Source organism: Camarhynchus parvulus, chromosome 3 (genome assembly GCF_901933205.1).
Source record: "Camarhynchus parvulus chromosome 3, STF_HiC, whole genome shotgun sequence".
In the NCBI taxonomy this organism is placed as follows: domain Eukaryota; kingdom Metazoa; phylum Chordata; class Aves; order Passeriformes; family Thraupidae; genus Camarhynchus; species Camarhynchus parvulus.
Genome location: NC_044573.1, coordinates 51,762,184 through 51,780,326, shown reverse-complemented (window position 1 = coordinate 51,780,326; position 18,143 = coordinate 51,762,184). Strand labels below are relative to the sequence as shown.

The 18,143-nt window shown below is 41.3% G+C and overlaps 1 protein-coding gene across 3 annotated transcripts in view; it reads right to left on the bottom strand.

Annotated features, from left to right (window-relative positions):
- Window positions 1–18,143, bottom strand: part of PHACTR2 (phosphatase and actin regulator 2) — a 103,087-nt gene that overhangs the window by 16,340 nt on the left and 68,604 nt on the right. For 2 of the 3 annotated variants that reach the window (XM_030944852.1, XM_030944851.1), the window contains exons 5-8: window positions 9,127–9,360; window positions 4,994–5,537; window positions 3,551–3,753; window positions 893–1,049 (exon numbers count right to left, since the gene is read on the bottom strand). In XM_030944852.1, the coding sequence (XP_030800712.1) occupies window positions 893–1,049; window positions 3,551–3,753; window positions 4,994–5,537; window positions 9,127–9,360 (1,138 nt within the window). The remainder of the gene's footprint in view (window positions 1–892; window positions 1,050–3,550; window positions 3,754–4,993; window positions 5,538–9,126; window positions 9,361–18,143) is intronic. The other variant, XM_030944853.1, reaches the window with a different exon arrangement.

The window sequence follows — 18,143 nt, the reverse complement described above, 5'->3', positions numbered from 1 at the left end:
CAGTTCAGTAATGAAATAGCTGCCTTGGCCAGGCATCCAGTTCACAGAGCAACTCAGCTTAGCTTCTGCGTGTTGATGCAGGGCTGTGTACTCTGTACTGGAGCAGTATCAACAGGACTGCCCCTTATCTGGGAATCTCCAAAAAACACAGGACATCCTCCAAATCTGGACAACATTCCTGAGCCAAACAGAAACAAGGACAGGTCTAGCAAAATACAGGCATGCTGTAGTTCTATTCTCAGAGACCACAAAAGCCAAAATAAACATGAGGATTTTTTTTAAACCTGTAAAAGGCAAGTGAATTTTTTATGCAATGTTCTCAAGTCCAGAAGGAGAGAGTAACATACATCCCACAGCAGTTTAACAGCTTGAGAAAGACATGCCTCAGAGCTGGGTACAGTGAAACACTAAACACTGACCAGCTCAACTTCTTTTACTGGAATCAGCACATGATAATGAAGGACTTGGAGAGCCAGGGGAAGAGGAGAAGGGTCAGAATGGACAACATGCACAGGCATGCTCTGTGGGTCAGGAACTAGAGCTCTGCCTGAGATGGGTATACAAGTGGAAGTTCTGCTAACAAATTTGAGAAAGAACCAGAACCATGGCATTGATTGTTGTGGACTCATTCTTACCCTCTTCCTCTTCTTTCCTTTTTTAACCAAAGTACCCAAAACCCCAAAAGCCCTCCGATTTTGTTTCTTGCATGACAAAAAAACCTATTATTGACAGTTTAAAGTTTTGTGAGAAATAAAACCACCATTTCCCATACAGTTGTACCACAAAGATCCTGCAGCGCACATTGGGCTGCATTTAAAACATGAACCCAGTGTTCTCAATTCTCTTCCTCCATCTCCACCCAGTGAAACCACATTGACCCTGTGACTGATACCTCACAAGCTTTGTTCCAATCTGATGTCTGATTTCCTGCCTCTCCTCTTCGGATGTACGCTGCAAGATGTTTTTGTCTTCTAACTCTTTCTTAGATGGTCTGTTGCCAAGTTTGATAGCAAGAGTATCTCTACGACGAATTTTACTTGCCAAAGAGCCTGAGGAAAGGAGGAGTAGGGTAGATTTAGTTCATTCATGCTCAGGTTACAGACACAAACTCCCAGTGAGAACTTTAATACCTCCCCAAAGTAACCTTGTTCCCACATGCAGGAGAGGAATTTTAATTAACATCAAAAGCAAAATTTTAGCTCAGTTCATGAAAATAAAAAGCTAAAAGGCTTGGAGGAAAAAGCCAAATTGATACAAACATCACTTGTCATCTGTGAAGTGACAGGATAAAAATGACAAATCTACACTAAAATGTCTTTGAAGTCTAATATATTACAGGTTGGCTTATTTATCTACTTAGTATATTTAGCAACCTGCTGCTCTTTTTCTTCAGCCTTAAATGGCTTAGTCTCATTCTATCATCATTTCTCTCATTCTTTCAACTTTTTTTTTCAATCAATTACCACTTAGTTCTTTTATAGTGCTTTCCATCTCTAAGTTATTTGTAAACTAAACCAAAAATTACAGCTTAGAATAGTGGTCTGAGTGCCTGTAAAGTAACCTAGGCAGGAACCCCCAGATACTGCAGCAATCTGTTCTCCATAAAACTGACATCACAGGGACAAGGGCTTTGCAGCTTGGCCAGCATTAGCTTCAGCCAGCTGTGGAAGGAAGGGCATTTTTCACAGCCTCTATAGTATTTCCCTTGTGTCTTGACATTCTGACCAAGGTGGGCTACATATGTCCTTAGGTTGGCAGACTTTCACTGTGTAAGGCAGTTTGATAAGACCACAGCCTCCCAGCTCACTTTCCATAAGACACTGTGCTGCTGTGTGAACACAACAACTTTTGGTTTCTATCACCTTGGGTTGTATTCCAGCCCAACAAAGAACTGCAGACACCTTCAGCCTCTTGAGCTACCTTCACCTTCTCCTGCACCAGTGGCTAAGAAAAAAAAAAAAAAACCAACCAAAAAACATGTTCATTTTGCCTCATGCCACTTTGGTACACTGGACCTTGGCGTTCAAACCTTCTCTGTTGAGCAAAGTGAAGCACCTCCTCCAAAAAAGCTGTGAGCAAGGCTCTCAAACCATGGCTTGATGGTGATATCATACTGACATAAAGCCACCCTGGAGGAGGTAGAGGGAGGGCTCCCCTCCTTCATGCCCCTGACAGCTTGCTGCTGCCACCTTCTTTGCCCAAGCAAAGGAGAAGCCTTTGGGTGAGCTGGATCAGGGAACCACAAATTCTGTTGAAAATCAGCTCAACAACAGCTGCTCCTACAAAAATAAACATAAACTCTACCCTAAGGAAAAACAGCTGGGAGCAGGGATTAGGCAGAATGGGGGCAGGACAAGCCCTTCAGCACTGCAGGGCTTCTGCCCAGTTAAGGTGATGATAAGAGTCATGACCCCAGATGAAATTTCAAAGCTGTAAAACTTAGATGTAATCTACTGTGATCTGCTCTGCCTGCTAAGGTTGCTCCAATGCTTAAAACACCCTGATCAAAGAGGAACAAGTGACTTTCAGACAGTGAAGCTGCTGACTGATGGGCCTCCTCTGTCATCCATCACACCTGTAACTCCCACATGGAACTCATGGTGTGGGCAAGCCAAATGAATGGCTTGTGATGCCCTAAGGTCACCACCTTGTCCCACCCTCACGTCCTCCTGAGCCTGTTCCTCCCCCCTCTGCTCTCCTCCCTGCAATGACTGATCTGCTCTTCTTGGGTCTCTGTGGTTGAGATGACCCCTGAGGTATTAGAAAGTCTTTTTTTCCCAGCCTTGTGACTGACGAAGTCGAGATTCGTCGGTTCTGCTTTTCAAGGTTGTTTATTTTTTCTTATCTATTACATTCTTTCTCTGACCTGCTGAGATCTGTCCAGCAGGCTGGGCTGTGGCACAGCCTCTGCCCTTGGGGTGGTGTTAATTTTTATACTACAATCTATGTGTACTTTATTTATAATAATTTTGCAATACCTATCACCTAAGTCAGACAGTCTGTTTGTACTCTAAACCAACCAAAAAGTGTCATCATCCCAGCAGAAGATGGAGGACAAGAAGGAGAAGAAGGACAGCACATGGCCAGATTCCTCCATCTTGCTTCTTGAACCCCCATTCTAAAACCCCAAAATTCTACTTTTTCACTTTGTGACAAATTTACTATCATTCTACTCAAACTCTTGTGGCTTGTAAATCTTCACACAAACTTGGTAAGTTTTTTCATGGACTAAAATCGAAGGCACAGGTGTTTTTGACTCAGTGCCAAGGTCTCTGAACCCCTTGCCAGGGTCTCAAACCACCCAGGGCAGCCAGAAGAATGTCCTGGGTCCCGACATGCTCTCACCCATGCACAGGCCCCAGCAGGTTTCTGATCATCATTGCCTGGGTGAAGCAGGACACTTGTTTCTCAGTAGTGACAAAATACTAAATCCCCTAAAAGCATTCCCTGCAGCCATTCCTCTCTCTGCCTCACACTGGCATGGGTCAGGCACGCTCACAAAACACAATCTGTGAAAGGCAGCCTGCAGCTCTCTGGGCAGGATGCTTACTTTCATTACTTGCATTCTCATCATCATCATCATCATCGTCATCATCCGTGTACAGGATCGGCCCGTCTGAGTCCGAGTCACTGCCGTGGCTCTCTCTGCTGCTTTCACTCTCAGGAGGGGCAGCAGCGTCAGAAGCCTCCTCCACTAGCTCAGAGAATGCTTGATCTGTAGCCTCCCCTTCCTGGTCTTCTTTGGCAGCCAAGCTGTTTATTCATGAGCAGACAGGGTGATCATCAATGCAAGCAGAACACAACACCAGTGAGAAGCAATTGAATAAGCAAGGAAGAAAATAAAAGTTCTGTTAATCAAAGTAATTCCTTTCTAAAAAACATACATATATAAGACATTTTTAACATATGCAGATATGTATATGTATATGTACCTATGTATGTGTGTTAGGAAAAAGGATGCAAACAAGCCCAAATGATGCTCTGTAAAGACTGCATTAAGACAAATCTTAAATGGCTTTTATTTTTTGTGGGGTGGGATCGAGAGAGAGAACAGTTCACAAAGCTGGGGGTGAGAGGACCAAGTTGGAGAGCAGATGGGACTGCAAAGTTTCCTGTTCTGGAAGCTTAACCCTATTTATTTTAGATACAGTCTCATTGCAGTTGAGTTCAAAATGTTCATGCTCATTACTAATGAGCTTGGGGATCAACAGCAGATTGCCCTTTGCCTTGGGGAAATCTTTATGCAAAGGAAGGGTAGAGCAGGGGGAGATGCTGTGCTAGAATGTAGAGCTGGAAACAGATGTACCAGCAAGAATTTAAAGGAAGGTCTCTAGGCTACCGGCATCCAGACTAAACCCTCTTGGATTTATAGAAAAGATGCTGATTTTTGTGGCAGGGAAAAGACAAATTAACAAGCCAGTTTCATTTTTCTGCCAATTATTTTGCTTAAAAAACGTAATTATGACCTTTCTCTTGACCAGTTTTTACAATACCTGAGATTTAGAAAAGTTATTAGGCAGCAAAAAACCAAACCCTACTAACTGAATCCTGCAAAAACCTTCAATTTCAAGTGTTCAAGCAAATTCAGCTACTGAATTGAGAACTTTCTCAGTGAGATATTTAATGACATCTACTGAAAAAAAAAGACATCTACAGAAAAGAGCCCCCTTATAATTCGGCATAATTTCTTGTTTGCCTTTATGAGAGATAAATAAAAGTGTCACCAGCTTTGAGCTGAACTGCTGACCCCAGTGCCAGCCACACAATGAAGAAAGAGACAGGTCATGAGTGACCACCTTCTGGGGACACATGAGGTGCTGCAGGTGAAAGGCTCAAAGGCACTGGGAAGGAACAAATTGTGCTGGGCTGCCACACAAACTGTTCCCAGTCAGCAGAAGCAGCAGAAGAGATCCCCACGTGCTTACAGTGCAAACAAATGTGGCTTCCTTGGCTGTGGTCCTATTGCTCCCCCAGGACAGCCATACTGTCTCACCTTTCCGTGTGTTCTCCTCCGGCACCTGGAGCGCTGCCCTGGGCTGCACTGCTCAGACTGGGGTCTGTGCCGCGCTCGGTCGGGAGCAGAGCCTTTGTGTCTGAGCCAGGTGGCCCTGCCACACAGCTGTCTGACACATCCTGCCCATCTGAGGAGCCAGCAGGCTGGCTAGCTGCAGCAGGAAAAGGAGGTGGAAGTGGAGGTGGAGGAGGGGCAGCGGAGGGAGGAGGGGGCACAACAAGCTTGCTGGACTGGTCCGCGTTGTCCATTTCAAAAATGACTATGGAAGTTTGCTCAGGCTTGGGTTTTTCTGCCTTCGCTTCCACACTGTCGGCTGTCACACCTGAGGGGGAGGAAGCAGCCCCATCTGGTGCTGTTCGTGGGGCTGACTGTTTCCCAGGTTTTTTCTTGCCCCTGGGAGTCCCTGATGTGCCAGATTTGCTGGAAGTCTCCTTAGAGGCTTTGGGATGAGATGATGCGGACGAAGGAGATGGTGATGAAGAAGACTTGGAGACTGGTAGTTTTTTTGCATGAGAAGAACCAGCTAAAACAAGAAAATAAAAGGCATTTTACAGTCTTGCAATTATATGATTTTTGCACTGTATTTTCTGCATGAATTGACTTGTGCTTGTCTTAAAAAAAATACACTTGACACTTCTACAATACCTCATGTAAATGCTTGAGATTATTAAATGTTGCAGTTCCAATTTCACCTTAGTGTGGGAGACACTGAAATGATGAATACTTGCCCAAGAACAGCAGAGAGGACCAAGGTTACAAATGGGTAGGAGTTTGTTTTGAGCATTTTGAATTGGCCTGTTACATCTGGCCTGGACATCATCTAAGAAGTCCACTACTTATTCTAAAAATATGTGTAGTGACTTAGCTTAGAAAAAAAAAAAGCTCCCTGGCAGAGAAAACTGCCTGATCTTTCCTACTACATGAATTGTTGGTCTGATCACTGTGAAAACCCTGTGATTTTCCTCATACTTTTCAATGAACATCTGAGGACTGTTACTGAGTATCAGTCAATTTACCTTTCACAATTATTGCAACTGGTGTCCTCCTAAGTAATGACAACAGCAGAGGGGCAGCAAAACAAGCTGTGCTTTCAAGTCCAGCTGGGTTTGTCCACAAAAGAGAGGCAGAAACCACTGCTGTCACTGTGCACAAATGATCTTCAGAAGGGAGGAGGCACTGGAGGCCTCCTGTATGTACTGGAGACCTTCATCTTACCAGCGACCAACTCAGGCAGTCTTGAAAATGAAGTAAAACAAGGTTTTGACAGCAGCTGTACAAGCTGGCCAAGCTGGCTGTTTAATCCTGTGACACTCACCATACTGAAGCATATATGTATAATGAATCTCACTAAAGATTTTGGCTAGCCCACATTTCCATGTGCATCCCAGCCACATTTCCAATTGCTGTGTCAATGTCATGCTGTGTCATCACCTGAGATGGGAGCTTCAAACGTCTGACTTCCATTTAAAAAGCAATAAAAATGACAACCATCTAATGGTTCAGTCCTTTTCATCAAAAATACATCCAACTCAAATACTTCTGATGTAATTCTAAAAATTCATTAAGTTCCAGAGAACAAATGAAAGCATTATGAAGTTAAATAGCAGCCTTCTGGCTAAGCTTACTGAATAAAACAGAAAGCTGTAATAGAAACCTGCTGAAGGGCCTACTTTACTTATAAGCATTTAAATAAAAACAACCCCCCAGCAGATTGGGAGATAATCAAAGTGCAAATACTGGCCATAATAAGTTCATGATATAAAAACAGTTTTCACAGTTAGACGGTTCTCAAAGGAGATGAAAACTAATTCAAAAGACACTTTACTGTTCTCTTCTGGAGCTGTTATGGTTTAAAAACATTTAGAGAGCTGTGAAGATTTCAATGTATCTGAAAAAATTTATAGAAACTTCAGGCAAATCCCTGTTCCTCTTTGTGCTCCCAGGTGACTGTAAAGGGCACTGTCTTGAATCAACTGACAGTGCACTCATCTTCCCACATCAGGTACAAATCACTCAATTTACATGCAAAACAAAATGAAGGAGAAAAATGGCATCAGCAGAAGTTCATAATTACAGCAGAAAAAGATGGTGGTTCCAACCTGCATATTATTTAACAGAAATCTTAATGAGTATGTGGATGGCAGAAAGAAAAGGTTCTGGTTCTGATCTCCTTCAGGGCAGGCTGGAGGTCAACAGAACCAGTTACAGGCTTGCACTTAACAACTGCAGCATAGCACAAATATATGGCCACACAATTGTGGCTGGGAAAATGTCAAAACATGTTTCCATTGTAAAAATCCTTACATTAATCTCAGAACCTGCAATTAGATACAGAAACTTAAAAGATTTCTCCCACAGAAAACGTCCCTATGCGTCCACATGGGCCAAAAGTGCTATTGCTGCTGGTTTTTTTGACTGGGCTGCCTGACAATTTTCTGTCATGCCTCTTTTTCAGTAGAAGATTTGAATTCTGATTAAATGAAAAATTTAATGGCTGTTGTTTGCCTTTTGGCATACATCCATGCCTCCATTTAAGTCCCATTCTCCCAGTTCCACTATTTCAGTATGGAAACTTGCTGTGCTGCCCTCAGGAGAGCCATGGCTCACTTGTTACTCACATTCCTCTCCTCCTTCATGGGACTTGATCACTGGCTGCATCATGTGTTCACTTTCATGGGGATCTGACAAACCCCTTGTACTAACACTATTTCAAACCAGCTCTGCTTAAGTACTGTCCCACTTTGAATGAACACAATATATTTTTAAATTTGGAAGAAATTATTAGTAGAATAAGGGATATACTTGGATATATTTTACATCTGTATGGTCTGCAAGCACTGGCTGACATTGCAGCAAGGCTAATAGAAGACAAATCTGGAACCTGAATGTATTTTAGTCTAAAAAGTCAGATACCCGACAGCTTGTTACCAACCACTGGTATAAACAGTTCTTTATGCGATGGATTGCTTTATTTCTGAAAGGTCTGCTGTTACAAGACTGCTTCACCTAGGAAGAGCCAAGTTTCCCAGCTTCATGTGAAATACAAGCAGCAAATTCTGGATTTTCAAAATGTTTATTCTTGTAGTCGCCTGATGCAGTAGGGACAGTTAATACCAAGTTAATGGATATTTTATGGCAAAGTTATTACTGTAATTCTAGAAGTCTTGCAATGTTTTCAAACAGTCCTCTTCTGTATGCTTCAAATACAAAATGTGCCAAAATGTACAAGCTGTGAAGACAAATACTTGCAGAGAAAATTGGAGGGACTGGAGGGCTTTGAAAGACAGAGAATGAAAATACAGGGCTTGTATAAGTCTGCCAATACATATATAGAGCCCATTCATCACAATAGTGCTTGTGTGGATGTTTTAATTTTGATCATTGTCTACACTGCAACCATTCAAACTCAAGATCAGTACCTTAAGAGCATCTACCTATAATCTTTAATCTTGCATCACTGCTGAATTTTGACATAACAGTGTGGTGATAAACATGTGCTATGTGCCTGATGACCGATATTTTCCATTTCCAGTATAGAATCACAGCACCTGAGGGAAGCCTGGTAATTTCTAATGGTTGTCGTTTGTTTTTTTTTTGTCAGCTAAACCAACTGCTATTCAATAGTCTTTTAAGATGCCTTCACACGGTTTTATTCTTAACTTCTTTGTGATCTTGTCATATTGTCAAATTAACTGGAATAGTTGATACTTCCAGTAGAAAGTTACAGCAATACCAAATTAGTTTTACTTAGGGGTAACTTGTGCTTGGTTTCAGAAGTCACCTTCTATCTTGCTTATCCTTGAGCTGATTCTCGGGCTCATTTTTTTGCCAGCTTTCACACTTGAACTGGGAATTCAACATCACTTGAACTGGGAATTCAGTGCTGTCTCTGTTGTGCTCAGTGTTGTACATAGGTTCACCCAACAGTGAGGGATCTGTGTGTTGTCTGGGGTGTTTGTGGCCAGCAGAACCAGAGCCCAGCAGGAAGCTCTCTACAAACACCCATGGCATGCTCCTCAGTAACACTGCTCTGTCCAAAGGCACGCGTCACCAAGCCAAGCAGCCCCATGCACATGCACCCACGGCAGCTGCACTGCACGGGCAGTACTCACCAGCTTCTCGATTTGCACTGGCACCTGTTGGCTTGGGTGGTGGGAGAGGAGGCTGCTTAGCAGGAGCCTTTCCCCTTTTTTTAGCATGAGGTGCTTCGTTACCCTTATGGCTGCTGGCGGTGGAAGCGGCAATGGCATTTTTTGGTGGTAGTGGAGCTTTTTTAGGTTTAGGCTTAGGCTTAGGTAGTGGTGGAGCATGGGATGTCGGAATTTCTGGGCAGTGACCAGTGCTCTCTATGGGTAAGAAAGTGAACAGAAGCCAACTGACACAGACATACACAACATAAATCCAACAGCAAGCTTCACAACAGTGACTACTTCTGCTGCTTGAGCTCTTGGGAATCAGGAGAGACTTCACCTTCTGCTTCTTAAGGCAGTATTACCTCAGAAGAAAATTACTGTTCACCTCAACCCAGGATCTTCTCATGGAAAATATCTACCTGGAACTTCTCTCAGACTCATCTAATCTAGACCTCCAAGGATCAGCCTTTACATTCAGTATCCCAAACTAGAGTGCTGGCTTAAAACTAAATGAGGGAATGCTATTTACTTCTCTCACAAATCTCCTCAGCTTCTTTTTAACCATACCCACACTAAGATCAACAGGTTGTAAAACAGATTCATGTGAACCTGAATGCGAACAGGGCCATTCTCCCAGCCACAGGCTTGGACATGGCTACACAGCAGAAATTTTCCCAGTTTTCCCCTGAAGGAATTAATTCTTCTGACCTGCATATTGTTTGCTCTTAGCAGCTTTATTTTGGGTAATTTCCTCAGAGTATTTTTACTCTTCAGAAGCAAATGAAGCTAAATAAGATAGGTTATCATTTGGCATGGAAATGCTAATGGCTCTGCAGAGGGAAAGAGGTAGCACTGAGGACTCCATAGCCACAATCTGCATTTCAGGAGACTTGACTTTGGACTTTCTTCAGGTTAGTTCTGCAGATTGCATGACTAGTGGTGGAGGGAGTACAAGTTCCTGAGTACAACTTTTGGCTTAGTTTCATCCAAAAAAACCCCTGGTTTGTTTGTAGCCAGCAAACCAAAGGGTAAGTGGGGATGACCAGGAAAAGAATTTAAAAAGTGCATGCCTAATGCCAGCACTTTAATGTTAATGGAGGTGAGCCATTTACAGCCAATGTATGATTTTGCAACATAATCACTACGGCTGTAAAACTTGGTGCTCCCAGGTGGAAGAGCTGAAGTTCCCAGATGAGAATCTTTATCTATTCAACTAAACTGATTCTATGCCCATTTTGTCTCAAGATAACCTTCCCAAACCTTTCTGAAAATGGATATTATAGAAGCAAGAGCATTCCATCAGAATCATATAGGCTTTGTTCGCACGTTACTGAAAACTGTGACTGGGGAAGAAAGAAGACAAGCTAATACTGAAGAGACTTTTAACAGTCTCTTCTATCACTCAAGAGAAAACCATTTCATTTCTTGCATTATGTTCCTATTAGAGTCTCACTCTTCACACACATTAAATGGACATTCTCATCTCTCTTCTTTCCCATGTTAAAGATTCCCAAGAGATAAGCAACACATTTTAATTTTAAGATTAGTAGATGAAAAAACAAATAATGTGCTAGACAACAAAGACAATCTTCCTCTCAGAAACAAAGCCTTTCCAACTTCTAGCTTAAGGCTTGTTAACATGAACCTAATGCATCACCTGCAGTTATTATAAGCAACATGCACACATGTCTTCATGAGCTGAAGGAATTAACTGTTCAGTGTCTTCCTCCTTTATTTCCAGCCTATTATAAACTAATATGCTTTTGCTAAAGCTTTGAAAGCACCATCTCATAAAAACCTTTTACAACTTTCAAATACGTTTTTTTGAGCACAGATTCTTATACCATCTCTTTGTTTCCCATAGAAAGACTTCGGATGGAGAAAGAAACATCTTTATTTGTTACATTTTGACCTTCTTTTACAGCAAAAGGGTCTCCTTGTGAAATTCTACCTACCTTCATTCAAAGTTGAAATGGTGATATAATTCTGAAAAAGCAGGACATTTTAAAATTTCAAGTCCATTAATAATAAACATGGCAAAAGAAGATATGATTTTATATTTTGAAGATCCTGAAGGACATGACGATCAGAAATATAAGTGTAAACAATTCTTTGCTATATGTATTAACTAATGATCCATAATGCTAAAATTTTATTTACTAGTAAGAAAGAATTGAAAACTTGTTTACTTATATACCATAACTGTGTTTTGTTTCAGGTCATTAGTAGAGAAAATGTTAAAAAAAAAGAATAACCTAGAAAAAGTAATACAGCATTAACCATATTCTAAAGTAATACAGTCAATCCACACTAAACTATATAACTGATTAAATAATGTATATCAGAATTTATCTTCTGAATCAGGAAAAAAGGTACAAAATAAAACATAAGGCTAAAACTTTATTTAGTTGCAAATAAACACATCCTAGTGACAACCTATAATTTTCAATTTTTCTGTAGACAAAAAACTAAAAACTATAAATGAAAACCAAAACCGTAGCAGTTCATTTACATCAAAGTTCTTGCTTGCAGACTTCATCTGTGATTAAAACTGGCAGTTTATATAGCATTTATTTTAACAGAAATGCCTTGCCATTACTGGAACCCTACCTTTGTCTAAGACAGCTCTTTTCATAGTGTTGTGTACCTCATTCCGAAGACTGGCAGACTCCTGCACAGCTCCATCCTACTTGCTCAGACAGTTACACCTCTCATCCAGTCTTGACTGCCCCTTGATTACAGCAAACCTTCTTCTTACTCATAACCAGGAGGAAATCTGTGGTGAAGATTATTGTCTTTGACCATATTGTTCCTCCTGGCATCTTATTGGCTTTGTTGCTTTTATCTTTGTAAGCTTCATTTTTTTATCTCACTGTCAGTCTGATTTTGCCCATGGTACAGTTTCCCATTTACTTGAGACAGGTTTTCAGTTCCTACCTGACCAGCCCATTATATCAGCTTTTGACAGTGACAAGCCAAGTTTGAAGCAGATGCTTTTCATTGCTTTTCCTCTGCTGACCCTCAAGCTTTGTGAATACTCACTGACTATCTTCCCTCAAACTCCCCTCTACTGTGGCGCCAAAGCTGATGATATTTAGCCTGCCACTATTGTGCTTTTTATCCTGGTCTGGTGTCCTCTTGTTTTCCAGTGCCTAATCATAGTGTTCTTTCTTTTACTGCAAGTCCATTGGAAAATTCTTGTGGTTTTCCGCATCTATGTAAGATGCTATAATAAATGTCTGGTATATACAGTAACACTGTAGTAATACAAATAACTAATAACTGCAACAGGGGCTTGATCTTGAGCAGTGACAGAGATGGTCTGATGTCTGTAAATGACTACAGATAAAATTATGTTGTAATTGTACCTCCCTAACATGATTCTGCTTGAACATGGACCCTTGGTTTTCATGCCTGCTCTTTCTTTTGCCAAAACAAGGAGGCATCTGAATCAGTTCAGACCCATTTATTTGTTCAAACCAATCCCCCAGATACCTCAGTACCAGTTGCAGCACACTTTTATTGCTGTTGTTTTTCTTAATTTAGACATCTGTTCATCAAGAACTGACCTTTTAACAAAAGGTCTCTGAAACACATCAGATAGGAATATCTTTTATCCACTGCTACCTTGGTGGAAATATCTGCTGTAAAAGCAACTTGCTTATGAATTACATCTTTAACAGGAAAGCAAATGTTAGTATCTCATTAAGCATTTGGATCAATGATATGTTTATATTTAGAATAAATTTTCCAAATGCCAGATTTTCAACAAACCTCACTTTCAAACCAGATTTTCTTGTTTCCAGAAATTGTGATTGGGGCCAGACTCTTAACAAAGCTCTGTTCTCATGCAAACACCTAAATGATGGTCAGATTTACAAAGTACTCAATATACAACAGATCTTGTGAGGACTCGTCAAATCTGAAAGACTTTCAGAGAGAAGCCAGTGTGTCACATGCACTAGAAAATCAGATTACTTATTTTGCAAAGTGGGACCTTTTGCAAATTCTGGATCAAATGAACCTCTGAAAATGCTGGGCATACTTTCAGAGGATAGGTTGTAAAACACAACAATTTTTTCTTTACTTCTGTGAACTTCTAAGGAACAGAAGGCTTTTCTACCTGAGGATTTTGTCCTACAGCACTGGTATTTTTGTTTGTACAGCTTGAACGGTGTCATGGATCTACCTCAGAGAAAAGCAGCAGTGCTGCAGCACCAGTGCATGATCTCCATCAACTGCAAAGCACTCTCCTCCTGGAGGATGAACACAACACATTGGAGAAACACTAAGTAAAATGAAAGTTGGAAATGTATGTTTGTTGTCTTCTGCAGGATGACTCCCTGCACAACGAAACTCTGTAAAGAATTTTGCAGATCATGAGTTTCCTTTCCAGACTATGCAGAGAGCTGTGTTTTGATTAATCAAAATCCAGGAAGCTGTCAGTCAGGAACATGGGACACAGGACAAGACAAGGTGTCTTTTGTCACTTTTTTGGACTCATTGATTGTGTTGACGCAGGTGGTCAACTCAGACAAATCCTTTCATAAACTTCAGATTTAACCAGCTCCATTTTTTGCTAATTGCTAATAAAATTCTGTTCAAGAAAAGACCCATTCTAATTGTTAGAAAGCTTCCTTTAATTTCCACTCTAACTGTATTTCAAGGCACTGTTTGTTCCTTTCTACCTGTGCCAGCATTGTCCTTTAGCCATGCTCACTCCTGGCTGTTTACCAACTTGCAACATTCATCTAATGCACTCAGGCTCTCTCGGGCTCTGTTTTGCTACACTGAACCAGGACAACTGTCTCACAATGCTGTTTGCAGCTCTCTCTGCAGTTTTGAATTCATCTTTCTTGAAGATGGATAAGCAGATCTGCACATCTGCAGACTTCTAGATCTTACTGACTCCATAATTTCAACATCACCAAGTGCAAGAGGCCTTATAACAGAGACAGGGTAGAAAACAGGAGAGGGGAGAAAAGGACACGTGTAACATCTCACCTAAAGCAACCACATTCAGGTATTTTGCATTAGTTTCAACATAAAAAAGGTTTAAAAAAACCCCTGACTATCCTTCTACATTTTTAGCTGCTCAATCTTTGTGTAAGAAGTAAGCTGCTAAAAAAAAGATAAAGCCTAAGACATTTCCAGCTGATCTGTGAGAATCTTGGAAGGTGGAAGGCATGTAGGCTTCTACATTCTCTTATACTTTCTGTAAAGATATACACAAATAATTGAATAGTTAGTTCCTAACAAAAATGTGGACAATCTTAATTCTGAAGCCACACTAGGATATGTTTCCTATAAAAGAAAAAAACTGAAACAAACAAACCAGCTTTACAAGTCAGGAGCTTTCTTCAGGCACACAGTTTTTTGGGTGAAAGCCTGGGCCTCTCTCATCACTCTACCAGCATGAGCCAGCCCTGCTGACCTAGTGACAGGCTCTGGCCAAACACAGCTTTATCTAGAGTAGCTTTCCTTTTAAGAATACTTGGATTCAGCCTCATTTACATAGTTCAGGTGATGAATCTAAGATATACTATTCTTAGAAGAACTGGTTTTACCCAGCAAATAGCTCAGCTGGAGTGAGAGATTCTTAGGGAGTCAGGCAAAAAAGCCCACACCTTTTTATGTATGCTGCTCATATCAATGATCTACAGAACTCGGGAGTGTTGGAAGCCAGCTAGGCACACAAGAGGGATGAAAGTCTGCCTAGTTTCTCACAGTGACTGGTTTGCAGGTTTAATCTTCTGAGACAAAGCAGGCTCTTGTCTGAGACCCTGGAAGATGAGGGTTACTACCTTACATTTAAACAGGTTTTGTTCTGCTTTGGGGAAATAAAGAAAAGATCTCTGAGAATAGGAACCTAGAAAATTAGACTTTGAAGAACCTTCCTTGGTAGACAAACTAAAGCATTAGAGAGTAACTATGCATGGTCGTAAGACCAGATTTTGTGCCTCCAACCTTCTTTCCTTTGGTTACCCATAAGAGAAGATTAAATTTAATGGCAGATTTAAGGAGAGCAGACAAAATATAGAGGAAAGAACCTATAAACCCAACATACTAAGGCCTGGAACCTTTTCCAGCTCTCATATGAGACTTAGCCTCTTGGGGAAAAAATACACACATGTAGCCCAACAACTCATTTGGAAACAGGACTAAAAACTGTTCCCTTTACTCATGCTTACTTCAGACATGAGGAAACCTGAGAAGATCAATCTCTTATAAATGGCCCAGGAACATTCCAGAAGCTTATGCCCCATATCATCCACAGCACCTGTAACAGAGCTCTGGCTTTCTGCAATGCAATTATTTATCAAAGCAGCACCTAACACAGCCTGACTGATGGTATGGAAAACAGAACTTCTTAATGTTTTTTCCAGGCAGTATCTTGCTGATGGCTACTGAGCCTTTCACTTCTTCAAGCCCAAGCTAACTATGAAATCTGGAACCATCTGCAAGAATCATTAAAAGATTTAGCTTGCTCTGACAAAAATGACAAAGACCGAAGTTCACAAACTGAACTCAGATACAAATAAGGGGTTCTCTTGTCCACCTCTGTTCCGGAGACGTCTTGGGAGGGTTGAAAGGAGCAAAGCATCTCTGACACAGTACCTGGAGGCTTCACCATGTGCAGCATGCATGCTGCATCACCCTCCTATGTCCTGATATCCAGGGAGGCAAACAGTGACAATTCTGACACCTATTCTACTGATGTGGCTTTTGATCTTGTCCAACACTGCTATAGGGGGCAGGAGGCAGAGAGACTCCTTGGATCCCCTTTGCAATGCTCAGACCCCACCTGGAACGTGGAGCTCTGGGCACTGCTGCGGATCCTGCAGCCCAGTGCAATGGCTCAGGAGCCCAGGCACAGTGGGAGATTTCAGTCTGCTGCCCAGACACCCAGGGTGTTCTCTGACATTGCTGCCTGTCCACTTGCTGCTCTGTATCCCTTGCAAGGCTCACAGATAAAATAACTATAGTTTAGCTCTTTATTTTCTGCAAAAGATGCTAGTGACTTTCCTTAGTCAAAACAATAGAATTCAGAAGTCAACCCAGTGCAAGCACAACATGAATAAATGATCTCAGAAAAAGATTTATCTGATTTTTCAATAGCAAGGCTTTATCCATCAATTAGCTGCTTTATGTTAAACTGTCACTTGTTTCTTATCATCCTGCCATAAAGGAGAAACTTTCTTTTAAACACCCTGCTTGTATGACTGTCATAATTACTACAAAGAGTAATAGTTATACTATTAAATCGCCCAGGAGAATTTTTCACCACATATAAAAGGCACCTGTGAGCTGATAGGTAGCAGATGGGTACACACCTTATGGAACTGCCTGGCAGCAAGGGGAACAGCTTTCAGGGGCTGTCTTCTTCACTTGCTTCTGCTTTACTCATTTTTATATGCATGGCTGAGCCTACTGTTTGCCCTGTGGATACTGTATTTCCATAACTCATGCTGAAAAAAATTTCCTCCTTTAACTTGTTTTAACTCCTAATATATTCCACATTCTACAACCTGTTGCTGCCAGCTCTCACCATACTATCACAGTGTGCCTGTACCGTGTGCTCTTTTTAAGCTTCTGGCTGCTGCAGCCATCACGTTTATATGAGAAGGCCATTTTCAAGACCCAGTTGAACAAGAGGGCAAATAAAGACCACCACCACACCACTTCTTAAGAGCATTTTAGAATAACCTTATAACTTTACTGGTTGAGATGCATTTTTTGGCAAACTTTGGTTCAGTGGGAGTTGGAAATGCAGCACAACACCACGCTACTAAGCAGGAGGAATTAATCCTGTCTTTGGGTCTTACAAATGTGGCAGGTGTACACATCTTCCTTCAAGATTTACACCTGAGTTCATGACTTTAGAAGCCTCACATTAGCCTCGCTGAAGATGAACTTCCTGCAGCCATTACTCCTGACTGTCAGCTAGTGTTCAATCCACCTATCTCAGTTCTCATGAGGGACAGCTGTGATCTGAAGCACCAGCACATTTTTTGGTCTTAGCAGAAGAGTATTCCTGCTTCAGCTCTGATTTTGGTGCTCAGTGAGTATTAGCAAACCACTCTGCAGCTGTTGATTCCTTGCTCTGCCAGTGGGTGTGGGTGTAATGCAAATCTGCTGCATCTGCCATAAAAAAATCACCCAGGATTAACCTGTCAGGTGAGATGCTGTGGGCCTTACTCTTCCACTGAGTTCAGCAGGCTGGCTCACCTTCTTGCCTAGTGTGCTACCAATAAAGAATAACTGAAGTGTGTTCACAATGACTGTGGGGTGGCTTGTACTGGGTTTACACAGTGTGGGGAGAGTATTCTCTGCAATAAATCTACCTTCTTTTGTTTCAGGGGACTCAAGATGTTAACTCATAGGAGAACTTCATGTTTAGGTGAAGGAGGAAAGTATACTTTCAGGGGTTTGCATCTTCTGGATGCTCATATTGAGATTCAGTGAAGCCCAGAATACCAATTTTAATTTTTTGTTTTTCTTCTCCTTCCTCCATATATTCTTAATTTTCTGAGAAGGACTGGAGTGATAGCTATACTTTCTTTTTGTACTGAATCTACTCCTGTAATAATTTTTAACTTCTCCCCATAAGGTCAAAACAATATAGAGAGTGCAGAGTCTAATAAGATGTTGAAATAGATATTGGACCTGCTTCACTGGAGTTCTACAATCTGCAAAGTCAGCTAGAAGGGATTTCAACGTGGGTAGAAATGTCTATTTCTAAAATAATAAACCGTACCTTAGGAAAACTTCCAAGTCCTGACAGTTCCAAAACGCTGTATTTAGTGATGCGCAAAATAATAAGTGGTCTGATCTAACCCCAAAGTTAAAGGGTTAGGACCATTTAAAATTAGTTTTCCATGGCTTTTATAACTCTTTTCCCCTGACCCAATACACATCTGGTTCTAGTTGGCACCAAAATAAGGAAGTATTTAAATGTCATGACAAAGGCTAATCTTGTATTTCTGCCTTGTTGG